The following is a 21,448-nucleotide window of genomic DNA, read 5'->3' on the forward strand; positions in this document are numbered from 1 at the left end:
TTCAAAGGCAGGACATATCTGAAACATTTCATGCATCTCTTCATCCTGAATAAAATTACCTATTGATTATAAGTCTGGTTACATAGTGAACATACAGGAACATTAAAAAAAGCAAAGAATGGAATGTAAAGGTCATCATGCTTTGACAGTATTATATGACATTAATGATGCATGTACTGGTAGAAGGTTATGTCAGCCTACTCACATGTAAAAAAAAAATCTAGAGAAAAAGAGGGCTCAAAATCAGCTGATTCTAAAATGCCAACAGAAACCACTACAAGCTGTGTATGACTTTCATGTGGACAGAACACTATAGTTCTTGAGAAAAAAGGAAAGCTTAGGGCAATATATTGAGTAGTCATTAGACAAAATAAATAAATTGCATGGAGATGATTATGTTTCAAAGAGAATATGATTTTCAGTAAAAGTAAATTCTCCTTACCAAGACCCTATAAAATGCCCTTATTTTACTATCAACATGATAATATAATATCCATTTTTAATAGTAGTAAAAGAACAGAATAAAAATGATTGTATCCCATTTTAAATGTCATTAGTTTGTTTCATATATAAAATTATCATCTTACTCTGTCATAGAACAAAGTTATCATTTTTCTTTATTATTTTGTTTTGAAAGAAGAAAGAGTACAGGGTCTAATGTTCTTTATTAGACCTTGTCATGCTGCATGCATATCATTAAAATATAGTATTGTGGTAAGTCTTTATAAGGGCAAGAATATATTATCTTTCTGAATGCAGCTGTCTTGTGTTAATTTGGGAAATATTTTTACCATAAAGCATCATTAAAACAATATCTAACTGAAAGAAAAAATATATCTATGGATCTCTTTATATATACTATTATCTTATTCTGCAATGTTAGACACATTAATAAAACGAAACCCAGAAACTATAAATGTTTATTTTAAAAGACACAAGATATAAATTATCACATATATAGTCACTATACTAAGGAAAAACACTCTAACATAAAGTCATTTCAATGCTTTCCAAAGTTCTTAATCTGCCGTTCCTATAAATTTTGGGGATCATTCAATAGTAGCTTGAAAGATCCAGCTATCCTGCTTGTATTAATCTGCCAGCTGGGTTGTGTCTTATAGATTTTCCATCACAGTCAATCTGTGTTCCCTTACTTTGTTTTCTAGCTGGGAATCAAACTATGAACAATGACAACATATATCTTTCTGTACAGATTGGCAATTTGAGTTACTTTGTAAACTAGGCGCTCCTGAATTCTCCTTATGATTCACAGATCTGCTGAGAGAAGTGAGCAAAGAAACAATGGACTTACAGAAACACCATTGTACTTTTCTACATTGTAACTCAAAAAGTCTTACCAAACAAAGGGCAGAAAAGAGGCCATTTGCAGGGATGCAAACAGTGTCATTCAACAATCCAAAGCAATTAAATCATCTTAGGAAATGTCTTAATTAGGAACATAAAATTTGGTATGGCTGTCTCTGTAGGTTTCCCCATCATGATCTTGATACCCCTTGCTCATGAGCAGGCCTTTTGGAGCCCTCTTCTATGATGGGACACCTCGCACAGCCTTGAGGCAGCGGGAGGGTCTTGAACCTGCCTCTACTAAATGTGCCTCACCATGGGAGGTCTTACCTTCTTGTAGGAGGGAATGGGGGGAGGGCTGTGACGGGGAGGCTGGAGGGGGAGGAGGAGGGAAGAGGGGGATCTTTGGTATGTAAAATGAATTTAAAAAATTCTCAATAAAAAATAGAACATAAAATTTAATGAGCAAGTCCCCTTATCTATATTATTATTTGTCAAAATGTTTTGGACAGCCCCTTTTCTCCAGATATTTTCAAGTTTTATTTCTTCATTCCACTTGCTCCTCTTTATTTAGAATGAGCCTATGCTTGAATGATTGAATCAAATATAACATGAAATAACAATATAGCATATCTTACAATCTAAGGGAAACTGATAATAGTCATCACCAAACTGTATCAATTGAGTGAGATGAGTTCACTTCAATCCCCAAGTTTTATATCCTTTGGATAGTCTAAGTAATCAAGTATGAGGTACAAAGGCCTGTAAGTGAGACATGTATGTCTACTTTTGTGCTTAGCTCTTTATGTACATTCCATAATCCTTAGCAAGATTATGCCTCATCCTTTTACTTCCTCATCCTTCGATTAACCAAAACACTTTTTTTTTGTTGTTGTTGGTTTTTTGAGACAGGGTTTCTCTGTAGTTTTGCGCCTTTCCTGGAACTCACTTTGTAGACCAGGCTGGCCTCGAACTCACAGAGATCCTCCTGCCTCTGCCTCCCGAGTGCTGGGATTAAAGGTGTGCGCCACCACCGCCCGGCTAACCAAAACACTTTTTGTCTTAGTCAAATTACTATACTTAAATCATTTGTCTACCCATGTATAACATAAAGCTTATAGTAACATTTGTATGCCTCTTCAGGAATCATTCACTCTACTTTCATAAATGAAATGACAAATATTTTGTACTAATTGACTTAATTTGCTAATATAAAATACACTTACGGACTTAAGTAATGATGACATTAGAGTATAAACATTCGTATATCCTTTTTTCTTTATCACTTGAGTTTCAGAGCTTATTTGATAATATATGAATGGTGTAATAAATAGCTTTATGTCATTCTATGTGGTTACATATCCATTTATATTAAACATATACGGACACATCTGTACATACAAGTTAGTTTATTTATAGCAATCATGTGTTTAATTATTTTGAAATATAGGCATATAAATTGGCCTGGTGTATTTACCTTTACTAAATACATCTTTCTAATATACTCAGTTATGCTCTCCAAACCAATATATAGAACTGTTCTCCATGCAGGAACTACCACTGTAGGAATCGTCATACTTTTCTTATTTTTCTTGTGATGCATTTCTTTCTCATGACTTCTATGGTACTGTCCCCTGTGGTCATGGTTCTTTTGGTGTCTGTTCTAATGTTGTTGCTGGTCAACTTCTGTTCAGATAGAAGCAAAATAAACAGAGCAAGCATGGTGTCATTTGGAGGTCTTTTTACAATGTTTTTTTTTTTTTTTTTCTAGTCTGCCTCTAATTTAACTCCTTGAGAGTCACAGGGAAGTTTTGAACAACATAACTGGATTCTGTTTCCTAGAAACTGCAATGCCAGTATCTCTTCCTCATGTATTCTTTGTATTATTATGATGAGTGAAATAAAACTAAGCAGGAATATACTTTCATTATTTTTATGTTTTGTACTGTTGTATATATTTGATATGCATCCTTATAAATGAAAAAAGGAACTATAAGAGTTGAAGACTTGAAATAATTACTTTAATTTTACTATTATTTTCTTACCTGAGGAACATAGATTGGCAGGCAGCTATCTTAAACACTATCTTTCGTAAAATGACCACTTTTGTAATTTATTAGCTGTCTTTAAATGCTAATTATTGATTATTATAAAGTGTTTATGTGCATGGTGGCAAACAGTGGCCAAGTAAACTTCGCTGTGTTACTTATTAGCATTAAGACTATAGATATGTATTAAATAGACTCTAAGTCAAGTTAGAGTTGAAACAGAAGTATTGCATCATAGGGTACAACCTTAGAAACTCTCTGCTGGCAGTGAAGATCCCTGGCTCCCTGTGGGTATTTTAGGTATTGATACTACATAATGGGCCATTGAGGAAGGTGTTTAATTGAGACATGTCTAGGGGCTTCCTGCTTACAAGAGATCATTTCCAGACTTGTATTTTCTCACCTGTTTGGGTCCTACTGCGTGCTAACTATAGTGGATAAACAATGGTAAGATTGCTTGTATAATATTTTGAATCACAAAACATGGCACATTGTCTTTATAATCTGAAGAACTGAGTGTTTTAAATATATCACCCCCACACTCTTCTTTGATAGATTGTCAAGGAATTATCTTTGGACTTTGATATACCTTCTTAAGAATTACTAGAAAAGCAGGGTGAACTATAATCTCAACTTCTTGATCAAGATAGACAAGAAAGATTGAAAATTCAGGATCATAGTAGGATTCTATGTCTCCAAAATAAAATGTGTATGTATGCATGTATTTGTGTGTGTGTGTGTATGTGAGTGTGTGTGTGTGTAGGTCAGTATATATATATATATATATATATATATATATATATATATATATATATATATATATATATATAATAATGTCTGGAGATACACACTAGTAGTAGCACATTTGTCTACCAAATACAGTGTTTTAGGTTCACTCGGTAGTGGTGTACACACACACACACACACACACACACACACACACACCCCACATTCCATTTTTACAATAAACTTAATGCTATAACTTCTTTTGAAAATCAACTTATGAGAAATTTGTAAAGTATGAAATCAGTGTTTAAAATTCAAACCACTTGTGTGAAGATGATGTCTAAGACTGACTGCACATGGTAACTCAACCACAGGGAAACTATTGTGTATTAATTATCTCAGGAGCTGTACCTTCCCCTCTATTCTTCTTGGTTTTGAAAGTCTTCAAAAACAGTGAATGTCGATGTAGTCTCCTTACCTATGAAGAGTTGTGATGCAATTGATGTGTCCTCAATTTCTCTATTATTTTCCCTTTTCTTCTTTCTTGTGACTTTAATTTACTTCCCTTACTTAGAACCGGCTATTGTCTTTAGGAAAATTGTTTTAGAAACGGCTTGCTTTTCTTTTTAGTTCACAAAATCCACACTGTAGATTGACATGATTCCTGCTGTTTTGACTTTTAAAGATCTTTGTCCCCAGCAGAGGATATAATGTTTTCCCAACCTTGATTATGATGTCAGTTGCATGGACAATGATAGCATTTAGGAGTTCTCAGGAGGGAATATGATTAAGTTGGTTTTCAATCAAACTCTGAAATTGTGTTTTATGGCACAAATTGTATTTGGATATAATGTCATAGCTGTTAATAGTGACCTAATCAGGTAATTTGTTACAAAATTGCCAAAAGGTCCTTGAAGAGGACCAGTCCTTCCTAACCATAAACAATGATATTTACACATACACACACACACACACACACACACACACACACACACACACACACACACACACACACAAACAATGTTTTGTAACATGAATCTTAAATGGTCTTATTAATAAAACATTTGGGAGCCAGATATTGGGGTGAATGCTGAAAGATCAGAGAAACAGAACAAGCCACAGCTAACCTCACCTTACCAATTCCTCAGCTGATCTTGTTTCCTCAAACTGGAAGCCTCTGAGTCCTCATCCGAATGGATCTCAGCAGAACTGCTGCTAAAAACCTAAAAACTTAACAGAAGGCTCTAGTTCCTGGTCCTCAGGCTTTATATACCTTTCTGCTTCCTGCCATTGCTTCCTGGGATTAAAGGCGTGTGTCTCCATGCATGGCTGTTTCCAGTGTGGCTTTGAACTCACAGAGATCTGGATGGATCTCTGCCTCCCAAGTGATAGGATTAAAGGTGTATGTGCCACCATTTTCTGGCCTCTATGTCTGTCTAGTGGCTGTTCTGTTCCTTGACCCCAGATAAGTTTTTTAGGGTGCACAATATATTGGGGGACACAATATCACCATAATGTTTAAACATTTGAAGTTAATTTGGACTACTTACCAATTTGTATATTGATGTTAAAATAAGCATGAGAAAGTCACAGACGTATTCTCTTTTGAATATAGTTTCCTTATTTGCCATAACACTTGAGATAATTTTAGTTTCCATTGTAGGATGATTAATAACAGAATTAAAGTCATGGTCACTGGAATCATATTGATACATTTTAAAGTTCTTTCCAAACTTTTATTTGGGAATTATCATTTTTTTGTTATTTTTAACTTTTTCTGTAACTTATAAAGCACTTTGTTTGCTCCTGAGGATTTCCAAGATTATAGTTTCTAGGTTCCTTTACTAATGATGCCAATGGCTTGCTCCACACTCAGAGCAAGCAGGAATGAAATAGGTCTTTGGTATTAGAATCTGTGTAAATGAACTATATACATGCCTGATGTCAGATGGGACTTAATTCAGCAGGAAAGTTAGTGAGGCTTTCCACTTGTGATATGATTCTATGAAGCAGAATATTGCTTATTTCTTCTGGAGTTATTCCCTAGATCTTTATCACATTCTTACATGTAAATTAAATAGTAATTATGCCATGCTGAATGATCCATCCTATTTCCTAGGGGTGATGCTGAATCAGTATTTAACTGGACCTATGAAACCCAGTAGACAGAATAAACCTTAGGACTGTTCAGGCACAGATCTAGGCACTTTTTTTTTTAAACAATGAGACCTTGCTAAGTGTTCCAATATTTGTTTCTTAGTTTCTTCCCTTGCACTTAGGAATAAAATGCATCTTCCTATGGGATCATTATAAAGAGTAAGAATACTTTTTACAGTTCAAAACAATGAGTTAGTGTGTGAAGTATTTGCAGAACAGTGTTAGCATAAGAAGTGCTTTAAAAGGTTAGTTCTTATTAAGAGGACTTCTGTCTTTGTTGTTGTTGTTTTTGAGACAGGGTTTCCTTGTGTAGCTTTTGGAGCCTGTCCTGGAACTCACTCTGTAGACCAGATGGCCTCGAACTCACAGAGATCCACCTGCCTCTGCCTTCTGAGTGCTGGGATTAGAGGCGAGTGCCACCCCTGCCCGGAGACTTCTGTTGTTTTAACTCTACAGATTTTGTTTTATGTTCCTATTTTACATGAATTTAATCATTTGGAAAAGCTGTCTGTTATATTCTGAATGTCCCACCTGTAAGTTACTTGCCCCTCTTGATTTATGTTTCTCATGGAAACTTAGTACTATAGATGACATATCAAGAGAATTGATAATTTTTCTATGATTGTTTTAAATGATTGTTTCTCTCCTACAAGTATCTCTCAAAGTTCTGATAAAATTTGGAGATTATATTGAGTTCATTTGATGGTATGAGAATTGAACCTTCTGACCTCATAACACTTTACCATTGAGTGACCTCCCTGACCTCATATTTTTATTTGTAAAGACAAAGGGCTTATTTTGGATATTGTGAATGTATTATGACATCCATCCTTTTTAATTTTAAATTATCTGATTGTCGATAATTGAATTATTTCCTATAATATTTGCACAGGTTGTTTGTGTGTCTTTAGTTTAAAACCAGTTGCTTTGATTTAGGATTAAACATATCAATGGTGAAAGATCTTACCTTATTCAAATTCTCTTGGAAATAAGTTCCATCCTAGTGCCGGTTAGGATTTCAAGAAAGGTTAACTCCAGGGCAATTTCACAAGAAAGTGATCCTGTAGAAAACATCAGTCTATTTTTTGGATAAAAGATATACTGCCCTAATGCCTCCAATAGCAATATTTATTGTGTTCACACTTGCAAATATTAATAAACATTTACTAGATTATAACATTGTCAGAAAGACAATTAAAGGGGACCTTTATTCAAGAAAAGTTCTCATTCACATTGCCACCCTAGGTGATTTGCTTCCTCACAGACATAGGTGTGATTATTTAAAATGTAATTATGTGGAGATAGGCATCTGTCTTAACCAACCATACTTTCAAACTATAGACTTTGCCCAGCAGATGTTTCCATGTAACATTAAAATTAAGTCTAACATTAAAATCAATTGAAAGGAAATAAAATACAAATGAACTTGGAAATTCATTGACTTTGACTGTGATCTCCCTGGTCGAATGTGGAGTTACAGGGAAGAATGGAGGCATTACAGATACTAGCTAAATGCCATCATTTTCTTCAGCTTCTCTCCACCTTCCCAATTTTATGGTTTTCCTGTATCTTTCTTACCCATCCTAAACTTTGTTTGTTTTTCTCTTCTGATTTATTTTCTTCAACTCTGACAGAATACTATCAATAACAGTGATATTTCTCATTGTTCTTGGGGTCCTATATTCTGTATTTTAAAATTCCATTCAGGACTTGAAAGTCAAAATGAGGCCTCACCACACTAACTCTGGCAGATTGTCTTACTGACTCTTCTTGTCCAAGGAATTTTCTTTTCTCTGTTTTTTCTCTTCAGCATACCATGATCAGTTTAACCTTCTAAAAGCAATATGATTACACTGTAGCTTATGATTGAATTCCCCTTTCCACGCAGAAACTCCACAGCTCATACCAAATGCATTTCTAGCTTCCTGGCACACAACTGTGTTCTCCTTTGCCATTTATAACTCAGCTTTCAAATACAAATCCCATCATTAAGTGAGAACAAGGGCCTTTCTCATTTATTGAATTCCTGCTTTTGCCAGGAATCTTCATAGGTTCTTAATACAGATTACCTTTACTGAACTCCTAGACCACCTGTTAAAATACGTATTAGATTCAGATATGAACAATGAGGTACAGAAAGTATAGATAGTTTGGCAACTCCAATCCAGTGGACCTAAAATTGGCTCTTGCTCCTTCAGAACTTACAGAATGGCCTCCAGTTGGGCTGCTTCTTGTGTCTCAATTTTGTTTTTTGTTCATCATCCTTTGCAACAGTAGATTGGATTGATTTTAAAAAGGAAATTGGGACAATTTGAAGAGACAAAAACCAGAAAATAGGCTAACAACAGTTTTTGTTTGTTTGTTTTGTTTTTCGAGGCAGAGTTCTCTCTGTAATAGATCTGGCTGTCCTGGAACTCGTTTTGTAGACCAGGCTAGCCTGGAACTCCCAGAGATACACCAGCCTCTGCCTCCTGAGTTCTGGGATTAAAGGCATGTGCCACCATACCCAGCACTAGCATCAGTTTTAAATCAAGTCTGATGTATACTCATGATGGATTATACTTCTGCCATAATGTATTTGACTAGAATGTGTTATGAAGTATGTATCTATCAATATAAGGCATTACTGCTGAATGCATAATAATACCTTTATCTCAAGGTCTTGTTAATGTATCAGTTTTTGACCTTAAATAGCATCTCTCTGTAGGGCATATTGTGAAGCATTGCTACTGTGTGTGTCCTGATGACTCTGGAATAGTCATTAGCAATTCATAGGTGTCATGCAGGTTGTGATATAGGACTTAAAATATCCTTATTCTTATTATTGTTTCTGTGCATTGCTTTTGAACAGGATTGTTTTACAAAGGTTTCAATCAAAGTTTCATTTGTACAAAAAGGAGTTTATTTAGATAAGTTACTGATAACATATAAGTTGCAAAAATTGCCATAAAATTTTCATTCTTGAGGAACAAATATTCAGAGAGAAGACAGAGATTTATGTTCATGTAGATTATGAGCAACCCAGTCACAAAAATTTTTATGTATGTATTGTATACAAACATTTTATTTTAATTATATATTAATTTCATTGTATCAAATTTGGTGTGGAATTTTCCCCTTTCAGTGTCATGAAATGTTCAAAAAATTTTGGATTTTTAAACACTTTAAATTTGCAATTCTGTATTAATGGTGCTCTGCTAACCTATAATATATTCTTCATTAGATATATTTACTTTGAAAATTACTTTTTAAATATTTTACTGTTTTATACTCTGTATCTGAAAACTTTGAAAATACACTTGAATCATTAACCCTGAAAAAAAGGGGAAGAAATTTCAAATAAAAACCCAACTTCTACTAGATTGATCAGGTTTAAGGGTACTGACTCTGAAAACAGTACAATCAAATTTGGGATCATCTTTTTCCCTCAAATATTTTTTTTTTTATGGAAATCTGAGCAAACTTTTAAAAAGGGACAACTACAACAGTCTTGTTTGGCAAAGTGGCTTAAAGTTGTAGTGCCCTGTATACACAGAGAACATCTTTGTGAGGATTTCATGTTGTCTAAGGCTCTAGGAAACGGTTATATGGCTTACTAAAGAATGGTTAATGCTCTCTGTTCAGTGAATTGGCTCCATAATATAACCATGTTGAATTTTACCAATTCATTGTGTGTCTATTTGTTTATTTTAAAACAAAACCAAACAGGGATTAACCTGATGTGGTTGCCCGTAATCCCAGCACTTGAAGGTGGAGTCAGGAGAACCAAGGGCTTAAGGTCCTCCTCAGCTACATAGTGATTTTGAGGTCAGCATGAGCTGTGTAAGGACCTGTTTTAAAAAATGCCAAAATCAAAAACTGTTTAGAGTAACATAAAGAGAATACAATTTTAGGATTGAAGTCATCAAAATTGTGATTTAGACAGTTCTTCAAGTTGAATTTCAGTATTGAAGTTTTAGACAATGAACTATAAGAGTATCTTCTCATATAAATGTAAATATTGAATGATCTTATGAAATTATTAAAAGCAATGTATTTAATATTTAGAATACCATGATTTTCAAAACTCTTATTTTTTTTTAAAGATTTATTTATTATGTATACAGTGTTCTGTTTGCATGTATCCCTGTAGGCCAGAAGAGGGAGCCAGATCTCATTACAGATGGTTATGAGCCACCATGTGGGTGCTGGGAATTGAACTCAGGACCTCTGGAAGAACAGCCAGTGTTCTTAACCTCTGAGCCATCTCTCCAGCCCTCAAAACTCTTATTTTTAAAAATTATTTACACAAATGATGATATATGAAAACATTTGTTGTAATGCTAAGTAAACATTTTATTTGGGGAAAATGTTTAAACCAATCACCTCCCCCTGTGTAAATCTTCATTTACATATTAACATTAGAATATTTAAATTAATTTGTCCAGTAGAGACAGAATTATTTTACACATGCTTGAGGCTGGGATATAAACTGGTAAAACTGCATAAATAATGTCTTTTAGATTGGTTATTCATTTTGTATATGATATTGTTGCTCATTAAAATGAAGAAAGAAACATGTTTTAGGCACAAAATACAAGAATTATTCAAGAAACTAACATACAAATGTCTTCACTGGATAACCTACCCTTTCTTTTCCTTTTTTTTTCTTTTTTCTTTCTCTTTTGCAGGTTTCTGACTTGGAATATCAGTGTTTATTTTTGAGGAATTTTTCTTTCTCTTGTGTTTGTTTTTAATTATTGATATTGGAATACAGAAGAGGAACCAGAAACATACTCATTTGGTTTCCCTTCAGAGCACTCATTCTTGAGGCATTGTCGCCTGAGAACACAGCCATGTGGCCACCACAGCTGCTCATCCTCATGATGCTTTTAGCACCTGTAGTTCATGGTAAGTGCTGTTGATTTTGTGTAATCCTGTAGTCATTCTTTCTCATAAGAGACCCTTTCTTTGAAATCTTCTCTTTGGGATGAGGTAACTGTTTATTACCTTACATTAATATCAGGAAGTACCGTAACATATACTCTGAGCTACAAATTTTCAACTTTTCAGTAGAAATTCTTCAAGTCCCCACAGAAATCTGAAAGGAACCTAAAAGGTTTGTCTACTTTTCATTTTTAAATTGAGCCCCTTCATATTTTATGTTTTGATTTAACAAGATAGGGGCAAAATCACCTGGATAATTAATTACACTAATTATTTAGTATAAATTTAGTTTGCATTTTTTTTGTACTTAAAAACATTTTTACTGTAAGAAAATGAGCATTTAGGGGAGAACGGAGTTTGCTTTCCCATAAAAAGTAATCATTTGTTTTTGATCGTGTTTCTTACTATATATAACCTTTAATATACAAACCGCAAACTGTGATCTCTTGCTAGAAACATGTTGTTCTCATTACCCAACTTTCTCAATATAAAGGGAACAAAATGCCATTGTTTGGAGAAAAATAATTTTATAGAAAATACTGATGAAGGTCATGATAGACTTTCTCCTATTGTTCATGTAGACTTCCTGGTACTTACCTAACTAGAAGAATTTAAATAATACATATTTAAAAATTTTTATAAATTGTGTATTTATTCAACATGAAATCATCACCTATATTTTGTGCAACTTTCAATTCAACATTCATTGAATTTCACTAAAAACTAGTAAGTTGACCTTTCTATGTATGTTCCCTTTCACAGTTTAAAGTTTTCTGCTAATGATCATTGGTTTTATATTAAAATGAAAGTGTTAATCTCTCCATAGCCTCTTGCTTCTGATAGCAAAGTAAGTGGACACAGCTCTATGTGCCACTGCTTAGGGGGTTTCCGAATATTAGTGTAGTGAGCCCCTGGAATGAATTTTTAGTTTCATTAGCTCACCTTGTTTTCTGACTGACCCATTGTTTTAAGTATGGAAGTTTATCAGTAATTCAGTAATGCTTTTGTAATCCTGATCCAGCTCTTATACAGTCTTAACATTTTGTACTATCCAACAAGAAAAGGTCATTTTAAAACAGATTCCTTTTTTAATTATCCATATATCTAAAGTCATTTAAATTATATTTTTTTACTTAAAAATCAAAGCAAAAAATCATTTATTAGCTTGTTTTGAAGATTAAATAAATAACGTATATAAATAATCCAATGTCTGAAGTACAAGTCTTCAAACATTAATTCCCTTGTCTGTCCCACAGTTTATTTTTATTTTAGTAATTATATCAATGCAGAATTGGCTGACCATAAGAGATGCTTCAGTTAATGCTGATATTCAGAAAAAAATATAATGGTACATATTAATATACACAAATTAATGTTCTAAAGTCACTCTAAAACTACTCTGTTTGAGGAAGGTTATTTAAAATAATGAAACAGTGATATAAGGAATGTCATCATTTCATAACCAGTACCTCAGATTGTCTAAAACATATACCTCGTATGTACCAGTTAACCCTACACATGGACAACCCCAAAAGTCATGGGTCTTTTGGGGGGATCTGTAATCTGATTGAGCGTGCGCACGCGCGCACGCACTCACACACACGAGAGAGAGAGAGAGAGAGAGAGAGAGAGAGAGAGAGAGAGAGAGAGAGAGAGAGAGAAAGACAGAGAGACAGAGAGGAGAGGGAGACAGAGAGAGACTAAATGGCAGAGACAGAAAAGAGAGAATAAATACCTGAAACTCTGAGCAGTAAATAGTTTTAAAAAGTTGCTAGTATACTTACTTTATGTTTATTCTAAGAGCCAAAATAATATTGTTTTGTATTTATACTACCTAGATCACCTTAATGTTGTTTATCCTTAGCAGTCCAAATAATATTGAGGTTTTCTAAGGATAAACTTTATCTTTCCTACTTTTCCTGTTTTAAAACTTTGAACCATGGAAAAATATGATTCCATTTTTCTACCTTCTATAGAAAGCCTTCTCTTTAGTTAGTGTGATGCCATTTCTAACTTTGCAGAAAAGAAAGGCCTTTAATGGCCAGCTTTTGAGGCCCAGATTGCTCACTCAGAAATGGAGACATGTGCTGCTGTTTAGAGCTCAAATATAACAGGATAAAAATTATTGGTGTTCCTGCCAATCTAGGCTCAAAGAAATACTGCATAAGTTGAATCATCAGACAGTAGAACTAAAATGCATGTTACTTAATGAAGTCTTTTTTCAAAAAAAAAAAATCTTTGATGGTATCTCTTCTGTTCCCTTCTGATGTCCAGTGAAGTTGCCCTTTATAAAAATGGAGTCCACCTTTCTCAATAGTAACTTGATTGGAAGTCCCTCCTTCAGAGCAAATAATTAGTTGAGATGCCTACTGCTTCTGTGGCCATAAACACGATTATTTGGTTCAGATCTTCCTCAATACTTCCCTAGGTTTATTAGCATTACCTGTTCTTATTGACATCATTAGTTACAGATAAAAATATTGAGGTGCTGAATGGGAAAGTACCTTGAATGGTGTTAAATAACTATTAACAACACTCAAGAGAATGCTCACCAAGGACCTGCTTCATTGGCTGGAATGCTACTCCTAGCTGAACCCAAGTTCAATCAAGGCACTCCTCACAGCATACAGTATCGTCTCCACTGTCTTGGAAATTCTGGAGCAATTCTGGCAGACGCTTCACTCACCTGCCTGTCTATATTCTGAGAGCAGACTGATTAGGTTTTAAAGTCAGAAAGAAATGTTGAAAAAATCAGCTCTGCCACCTACTAGCTGTTAACCTTCTTCTCAGCAAATTAGTTAATATCATTCATCACATAGAGACTTTCCTTGATGCTGAAGATAACAGTGGTGTACAAAAGACTTGTATGTCTGCCCTTCAGATGCTTAAAGTACCTTAAAATACCTAGTTTTCATCTGGAAGAAGAAAATTATTACAGGGTTATATTCAGCAGTGGATAAATAATAAATATATAACTCCTAGGATAGTGATAGGCATTTCATAAACCTCCCATAATTTTCCTATGACCTATTTACCTTGAAGTAAATCTAAACTCCTAAGGAGTAGGCAAGCAACTACAGAATTATCCTTACCCATAACCTGAGTCTTGGAAAAACAAACAAACAAACAAACAAACAAACAAACAACAAAACTTTTTACTTGAACCTCGTTTTTCAAGGTTTGTAGGAAATTTATAAATATATATGTACAAAACTGTTATCAATATTGTTATCATTTATATAAAATTATTACCACTGTGCAGAGATACTTAAATCACTCCTATAATTAACAACCAATAATTGTCAAGTGATGGATTCTTATGTGATCTACACATAGATAAAATTAGGAACTAAGCTAAAGGACTAATCCCTATAATGTTGATGCTAGTTGAATAATCTTCACATTAACCTACGTTGTCTGGCCAGTGCTTTCCCTGGGAGACAAAAATAATCAGTGCATGAACATTATATATGTTTATACATATGCAGTTGTAAATAAGAAGTGTCTCTGGTTCTATGTTTATCTGTCCACAGTCTGTGTCTCCGTGCACCTCTGTACTCCTCCTTTCTGTTTTCCATGACTTCCTCAAGAGCTATAGGATCTATGTGTGTCATGAGGCAAGCCTAGAGAAATTGAAAAGTGATGTCCAGTTCATGGCTTTACTATGGTTGCACAAAAATAAATCTATTTTGTATCATTTTATAGATATGGTTCAGAGAAAGGAAAGGAAAGTTGGAGAATCAAAAGTAGTGGTAATTTGTGTGACTGGGGCTTTTTCAGGGTGAGAATGAACCAGAGAATTGAGCATACTAATCAATCCCTCTACGTCTTCAGCTATACACCAGCTCCCTGGAACTTTACAATGTGCTTTTAGACAGAGTCTCTAGGAGTTAGTAGTTAACCCAGGAATTTGCAATCCCCTTGCCTCAGTTTTCCTAGTAGATTACAGGATAGCAGCTCCTGGGATTCCTTCTGACTGTCAGTAAAAGGACATCAAAGTGTAATGTGGGACCTTAAAGTAGGAGATCTATTCCTGGTCTATAGCTGCTTTCAAGTGCCAAAGGTTTGAGATTTGAAAAGGTGACCATGGTTCTACGATATTTTAACTACTCCACTTATTCAGACTTTCTTTATAATTATACTGAGTTACAACCAAGAAGATGGAAAATGTGATCAATCAGCATACTGTGATGAACAGGAAATCATATTTTTATAGCATCTTCAAAGAGAGAGAAAAGGGATTAAAAAACTTTAGAAGTACTCTATACATGTTTTTCATCTGCATTGTTAAAAATAAGTCCCTAGTTATATATTTATGGATTTTATAGGCTAATGTGTTACATTATGTCTAAGTTACTTATAATGGACAGTTCTTAAGAATAAAAGACTGATCAGGTCTGTATATACTTATTTATGTTTCTCTATATTTTATTTCTATAAAAATAAATTTCATAGTTGTATGCTACTTAATATTATAGTGCTTTTATTAATCTATACATTCTTAAATTGCTAAAATGATACAAAGTTTGACAAGTCCAAAATGACATTTCACTACACATTTTATCTTATATCTTTCCTCTGAAGAGGGGCCTTACTGTTGGTGAAGAAGTTAGGTCGACAGCTCAGCTCTACTTCACTTTGCTGTTTTCAGAAATTAATTATCCTTGAAATATTTATGTTTGCCAGCATAGGTGATTTGTAAGAGTAGCAATGTTCTAAGTATTTTATGGTGAGATGCACTGTACAAAAAAATGTGTGTCATGATTTTGGTGTGTGAGTTCAATGCGAATGCATCCAGTATTATAATCCATATTAGTCAATTTTTAAAGAATTTTAAAATATATACATTGTAAGTCACTATGCTTTCTGAATACCAAAATGTTAAATACCAGTATGATTCTAACACCATGTTTTGTTTATAGCAGTTTATTTAAAACTTCTAATATGAAGTTTCACAACTGAAAAGATATTTTTGTTTGCATTTGTACCTGGGACTATATTATACGTGATTTATTCTGTAGTGATAATCTATGAGAAATGTGTATATGTTAAGAATGAAATAACACTTTCTTATATTCAAATTTTATATATTGTGACCGCTTTGTGGATTGAAGTATATCTTATTTTAAAGTCTTAGACTGGGTGTGGAATATAACTTCAATCGGGTATTTGGGTATTTAATGCTGATTGAATTATAAAGTATTTGAATATCTAATAGTCATTGGTTCTTTCTTCTTTAGACTGCTATTTTCTTTCTTTCTCAGTATTAGAATGCTGCTCGCATTTGTAATTTTATGTAAGCAGCCATAGTACCTATCACATACATTTGTTTCCTTTATTCTGATTGGCAAAATATCTCTAAGCCAATCAAATAGTTAATATTCAATAGCAACAGTGCACTGGTTTGATGGAGAGACCATTTCTATAACTGCAATTGTTCATAAGGAGGCCGCATTCAAAAGAAGAGGGAATTTATTCTACTTTTTCCAGGTTTTTAAATTGATAGATTGAGATTAAACTTTATATTTCACTATTAATTGCATTTTTGTTTTCACTTACCATTTCTGTTTTTACTGAAATTCTGTCAGAGTGCTCGAGGTAGAAGGGCATTTTTTGATTTTTTTTTGTTTGTTTGCTTATAAATTTTCTTCTTGTCAAAGAAAACCTATCAAAAATGTAAAGTGTTTTGTCAGGTAAGCTAGTCTAGTTGCAAGTTTCTATGAGTAATAGGTTAGCTACATTTTCAGAGTAATCAATGGTCTTCACACCAAAATACGAATAATGAGATTTGATTAGCCCTCTGTTTGATCTATACACATTTTGTGTAAATCTGAGTGCCTTGAAGTGGATGTTAAATATGATCAGTAATATGCAAGACCATAGTCAAGTATTTGTTTGCGTGTGTGTGTGTGTGTGTGTGTGTGTGTGTGTGTGTGTGTGTGTGTGTGTGTGTCTTTTGTTCCAGTTTAGTCTTGTGAATGTGGAGGTCAGAAGTCAACCCCTAGGTCCTTTCTCAGCGGATTCATGCTTGATTTTTTCAGATAAGGTCTTTCACTGGGACAGAGTTTGCTGATTTGGCTATACTGGCTGGCAATGGCGTCTTAGGGATCCTGCATATTGACCTTAGAGCTGTTATTACCAGCACATAACACCACATGTCGGCTTGTGTCTGTGGACGCCAGGGCTGTAAACCAGGTCGTCATGTTTCTGAAAAGCCCTTCCTGACTTCGTTGTTGATAGGATCTATTTGTTTGCCACTGCTGATGTAATCTATTTAGTTGTCAAAGTAATTCTCCTAATACAAATTGAAATCAGAATTCTAAATCTCGTCCCCAGACCTAGCTGTAAGTATATCATAAGTATATCATGTTAAGGCTTCCCACATACTCATGTATCTGTGAAAATATTTTTTTAAAAATTAGAAGATTTGGTATATTTACATTAATCATTTCAAATTAACACTAAATTTTACACCTTTGCTCTTATTTTAAAAATTAAATGTATTTGTCAAAGTAAAGGCAGTATGCCTTTTCAGTTCACATTTTATGGCTTAGCACTGAAGAACATAGCCATCTTACTTTTACATGTACCATTATAGAGAAACATAATAATGTATGCTTTGGATTCAGATAAAATGCGAGAAATTAAAATAATTACCCCTTTATGGTCTAATGAATATCTAGGAAAAGTAGGAATACATGAAAACTACAATTTCTCTCTTGTCACTACAATTGGTGTACAATAGTTCACAAATTTGGCAGGGTTTATTAATGAAAAAATATAAGTAGAACCCCAAATAAATAGTGAACTTTACAATATATTTGCAGCAGTGTAAGGAAGCATTTGGAAAAGTCAAGGTAGGACATTTGGTACTGGGATGGAGCTCAGAGGGTAGAGTGCTTGTCTAGCATGCACAAGACCCTAAGTTCAATGCCCTGACCACATAGTAACTGGACTTGGTGGAACATGCCTGGAGTCTCAGCAGTCCAAAGGTAGAGACAAGAATGTTCAGAAGTTCAAGTAACTTCAGCAGAACTTGAGTGAACCTGAAGTCAGCCTGTCCCCATGAGACAATTAATATATTATTAATATATGTTATAGTATATATGATACATATGCTATAATATACATTATAATATGATAATGATGATAATAATAATAAGAGGTTTTCCTCAGAATTAGTGGGCATCACTTTTATTCTAATATCACACACACACACACACACACACACACACACATACACACACACACACACACACACACACACACACACACACCCCACGGTCTTAGCAAACAGAAAAAAAAGTGTGTGGTATTGACAAAGTATCAGGATAGTGAAAATCAAAATGAATAAAATTCTTTAATTATCTGGGAATTATAAAACAGACATGCAAAGAAAAGCTTGAATTTTGCAAAACCATTAAATATTTTCTAATTAACCTACCTGGATTTTTTCATATAATATATTTCAAAATTCTCATGTAAGCATTTTTATGTATAAACACAACAAAAAAATTATCTTAGATATGTAAGGATTTTTTGTTGTTGTTTATTTTGTGTTTTGTTTTTTGAGACAGAGTTTCTCTATGTAAAAGTCCTGGCTGTCTTGGAACTTGCTCTGTAGACCAGGCTGGCCTCTATCTCAGAGATGCTGAGGTAGATCTGCCTCTGTCTCCCAAGGGCTGAGATTAAAGGTGTGTGCCACCACCCCCAGGCTAGATACATAAGATTTTAAAGAAAGAATAAATTAAGAAACGCAAGAGACCAATAGTAAGGTATTGCCTGGCTGAATACAAAGTCTCTTTATAAATGTACAGAATATGGAGTACTTAATATAGAGCCTGCAGAGTCAGCAGATGGATAAGTTGTAACACTCAGACACATAAGACTGATTTACAGATTACCATTGACCTGTAAAGTCATGAGTAGACACGCAGAAAATCACGTACCTAAGCAAAGAGTAAAGTCAAGCAAAGATCAAGTAAAGTTGAAATGAGGGTGGCAGGAAGAATATTGTTTTAATTATATAATACAAATTTCCTTAAAGAAAATAGCTTTGCATTATCTCTCTTCAGCTCCGTTTTTAGAAATGTGTTGACCACAAAGGCTAAGGATGTAATAGACTCTCAAACTGATAACAGCTTTTAAAGTATTCTTGTGTGTGTTCGTGTGTGAGTGGCTGTGTGTGCTCTGGTGTGTTCTTGTTGTGGTTGTTCGGCTTTGAGATAAGGTCTGTCACTGGGTAGGAGCTCGCTGAGTAGGCCAACCTGACTCTCCAGGACACCTGGGAGTCCCCTTTGTCTCTGCGTTCTCAGAGCTAGGACTGCAAGTCTAGGTCACCCATTCCCACGTGGATTGTGAGAATTTGCTCCAGGTACGCAGGCTTGCACAGTATGCAGTTTATTATGACTGAGCCATCTCCCTTCTTCCAAGCATTCCAGATGTTTGCTGGAGTTTCTTGAGTGGACACTTACTCACTGTTTGGTGGTATAGCCCTTCTCAGACAGTATTGAGAAAGTCCTTGTGAAGGATCTCATGGACAGTTTGTACGAATTTGCTTTGAGTTGATGGGCACTAACTTTTATTCCCATTTCTGTGAAAGAAAATTCAGTCTCAGAGTTATGGCTATAAAAAAAGATTTAAAAATGTAGAGCTTTCATGATAAAGAAGTAAGACATCAATTCATAAAAGATAGCACAGTTTTTAAAACCCGGACATATTTAATGTAATAATCCCTTTCAAAAATGTCATGGAAGGCACTCCGTTTTTATTGAGTATATTTTATATACCATAGAACTAACTTAAGGTTCAGTATATTTAAATGATGCATAAATTGTCACAATTGATTTAATCTTATTATAATAAGTATTCCAGAAAGAAACCCTTGCCTAGTAAAGGCACCCCTGTGCCTTTTACCTTTTGACCCTTGGAAGCCAATAAAAAACAATCTGTTTTCTCTCCTTATGGGTTAATCTTTCCCAGACTTTTCATATAAATTGCTCATATAATGCATGTCTCTTGTGATTCCCATTTTCCCTTAGTCACTTAAAAGTTATTTATATCTAAAATGTATAATTACTTAATTATTTTTATCTCATAGTATTTATTTCATAATATTCTACTGTAGGCATGTACTGCGTTGTACTTGTCAGTTGATAGAAATGTAAATTATTTCCATTCTTTGGCTGCTTGTCGTCATGCTGCATGAACATTTGTGTAGCATGTTTTATTTGGGTGTCCTTTCATTTCCCCCTGATGTTTATGTAGGAGTGGGAATGCTGAGCCACCTCATCATTCTATCTTGCATTTGGAAGGACCATTGAACTCCTTAACGAAGGAGAGTTAACAGGTCCACGTTTTCAGGGTTCTTGAGCCTTTTCCTGTCTGCAGGGTCTTGCATAGCTCATACCTAGCCCATCTGGTGGAGCCATAGCAGTCACTGTGATCTGAGTTTTCCTCAGGGTTGGGAACTGCTTCTCATATGCTCTTTACCATACCTTTTACTGAATTCTTAATTTTAGGTTGTTTTTTCCTCTGTTATTAAATTAAAAATATTTTATTAGAGAAATCTTTTAAAAGGAGAAAAGAAGATATTTTTATCCCAGAAGATACAAGTTTGGTGATTTTCTACTTTTTTTAGACTGACTATTCTGAGTGAATTTTTGCTCAGATTCACCCAATTAAGTCTTACCAATTTTATTTTATTTAGAATTCTAAATCATTTTTCTCTACTCCCTCTTTACTTATGCAATTGATTCAGAAGGAATTCATCATTTCAAGATTGCCTTATGTTGACAAAACTGAAGATTGGCAATTATTAAAGCTTCAGCCTCAGGAGTCTTGTACAGTGAGACAGTACATTGACTAGTTTCCAAATCCTCCTTCCTAGGAAAATGTTCATCTCATATCGCAAAAAGTTTCTTCTTTGGCAGAGACTCAATTATTTACCTTCCTGATTTTGAAAATCTTGTCTTTTGTTAATCACAGATGTAAATGTAATTAGCTGTAATTTTCAAGCTATATTCCATTTCCATAGACTTTTTTTCTCTATCATGTCCTGCAACCTTATTGAATTCCTAATTTTTTCATGTCCTTTTGTCACTGTGACTAATACCTGGGACATAAACTGTATAGGAGGAACAATTTAATTTGGCTCAGAGGATTCAAATTTGGTTGAATCCATTATTTTGGGTAAAGGTGAGACACTATCATGGCAGAGCAAGCATACTGCTGGCGGATCACATATGGTGTTCATGAAGGAGAGGGAAAGGGTGGGGCCAGAGAAG

General features: G+C 34.3%; 1 protein-coding gene across 36 annotated transcripts in view; it reads left to right on the forward strand.

The window, feature by feature from the left end:
* The window catches only part of Adgrl3 (adhesion G protein-coupled receptor L3), a 754,357-nt gene that overhangs the window by 269,044 nt on the left and 463,865 nt on the right, over positions 1 to 21,448 (forward strand). For all 36 annotated transcript variants that reach the window (XM_052735282.1, XM_052735248.1, XM_052735252.1 and 33 more), the window contains one exon: positions 10,907 to 11,126. In XM_052735282.1, coding sequence (XP_052591242.1) covers positions 11,072 to 11,126 — 55 coding nt within the window. In that variant the 5' untranslated portion in view covers positions 10,907 to 11,071. The remainder of the gene's footprint in view (positions 1 to 10,906; positions 11,127 to 21,448) is intronic.

Source organism: Peromyscus californicus, unplaced genomic scaffold (genome assembly GCF_007827085.1).
Source record: "Peromyscus californicus insignis strain IS unplaced genomic scaffold, ASM782708v3 Scaffold_13__1_contigs__length_99412109, whole genome shotgun sequence".
NCBI classification, from domain to species: domain Eukaryota; kingdom Metazoa; phylum Chordata; class Mammalia; order Rodentia; family Cricetidae; genus Peromyscus; species Peromyscus californicus.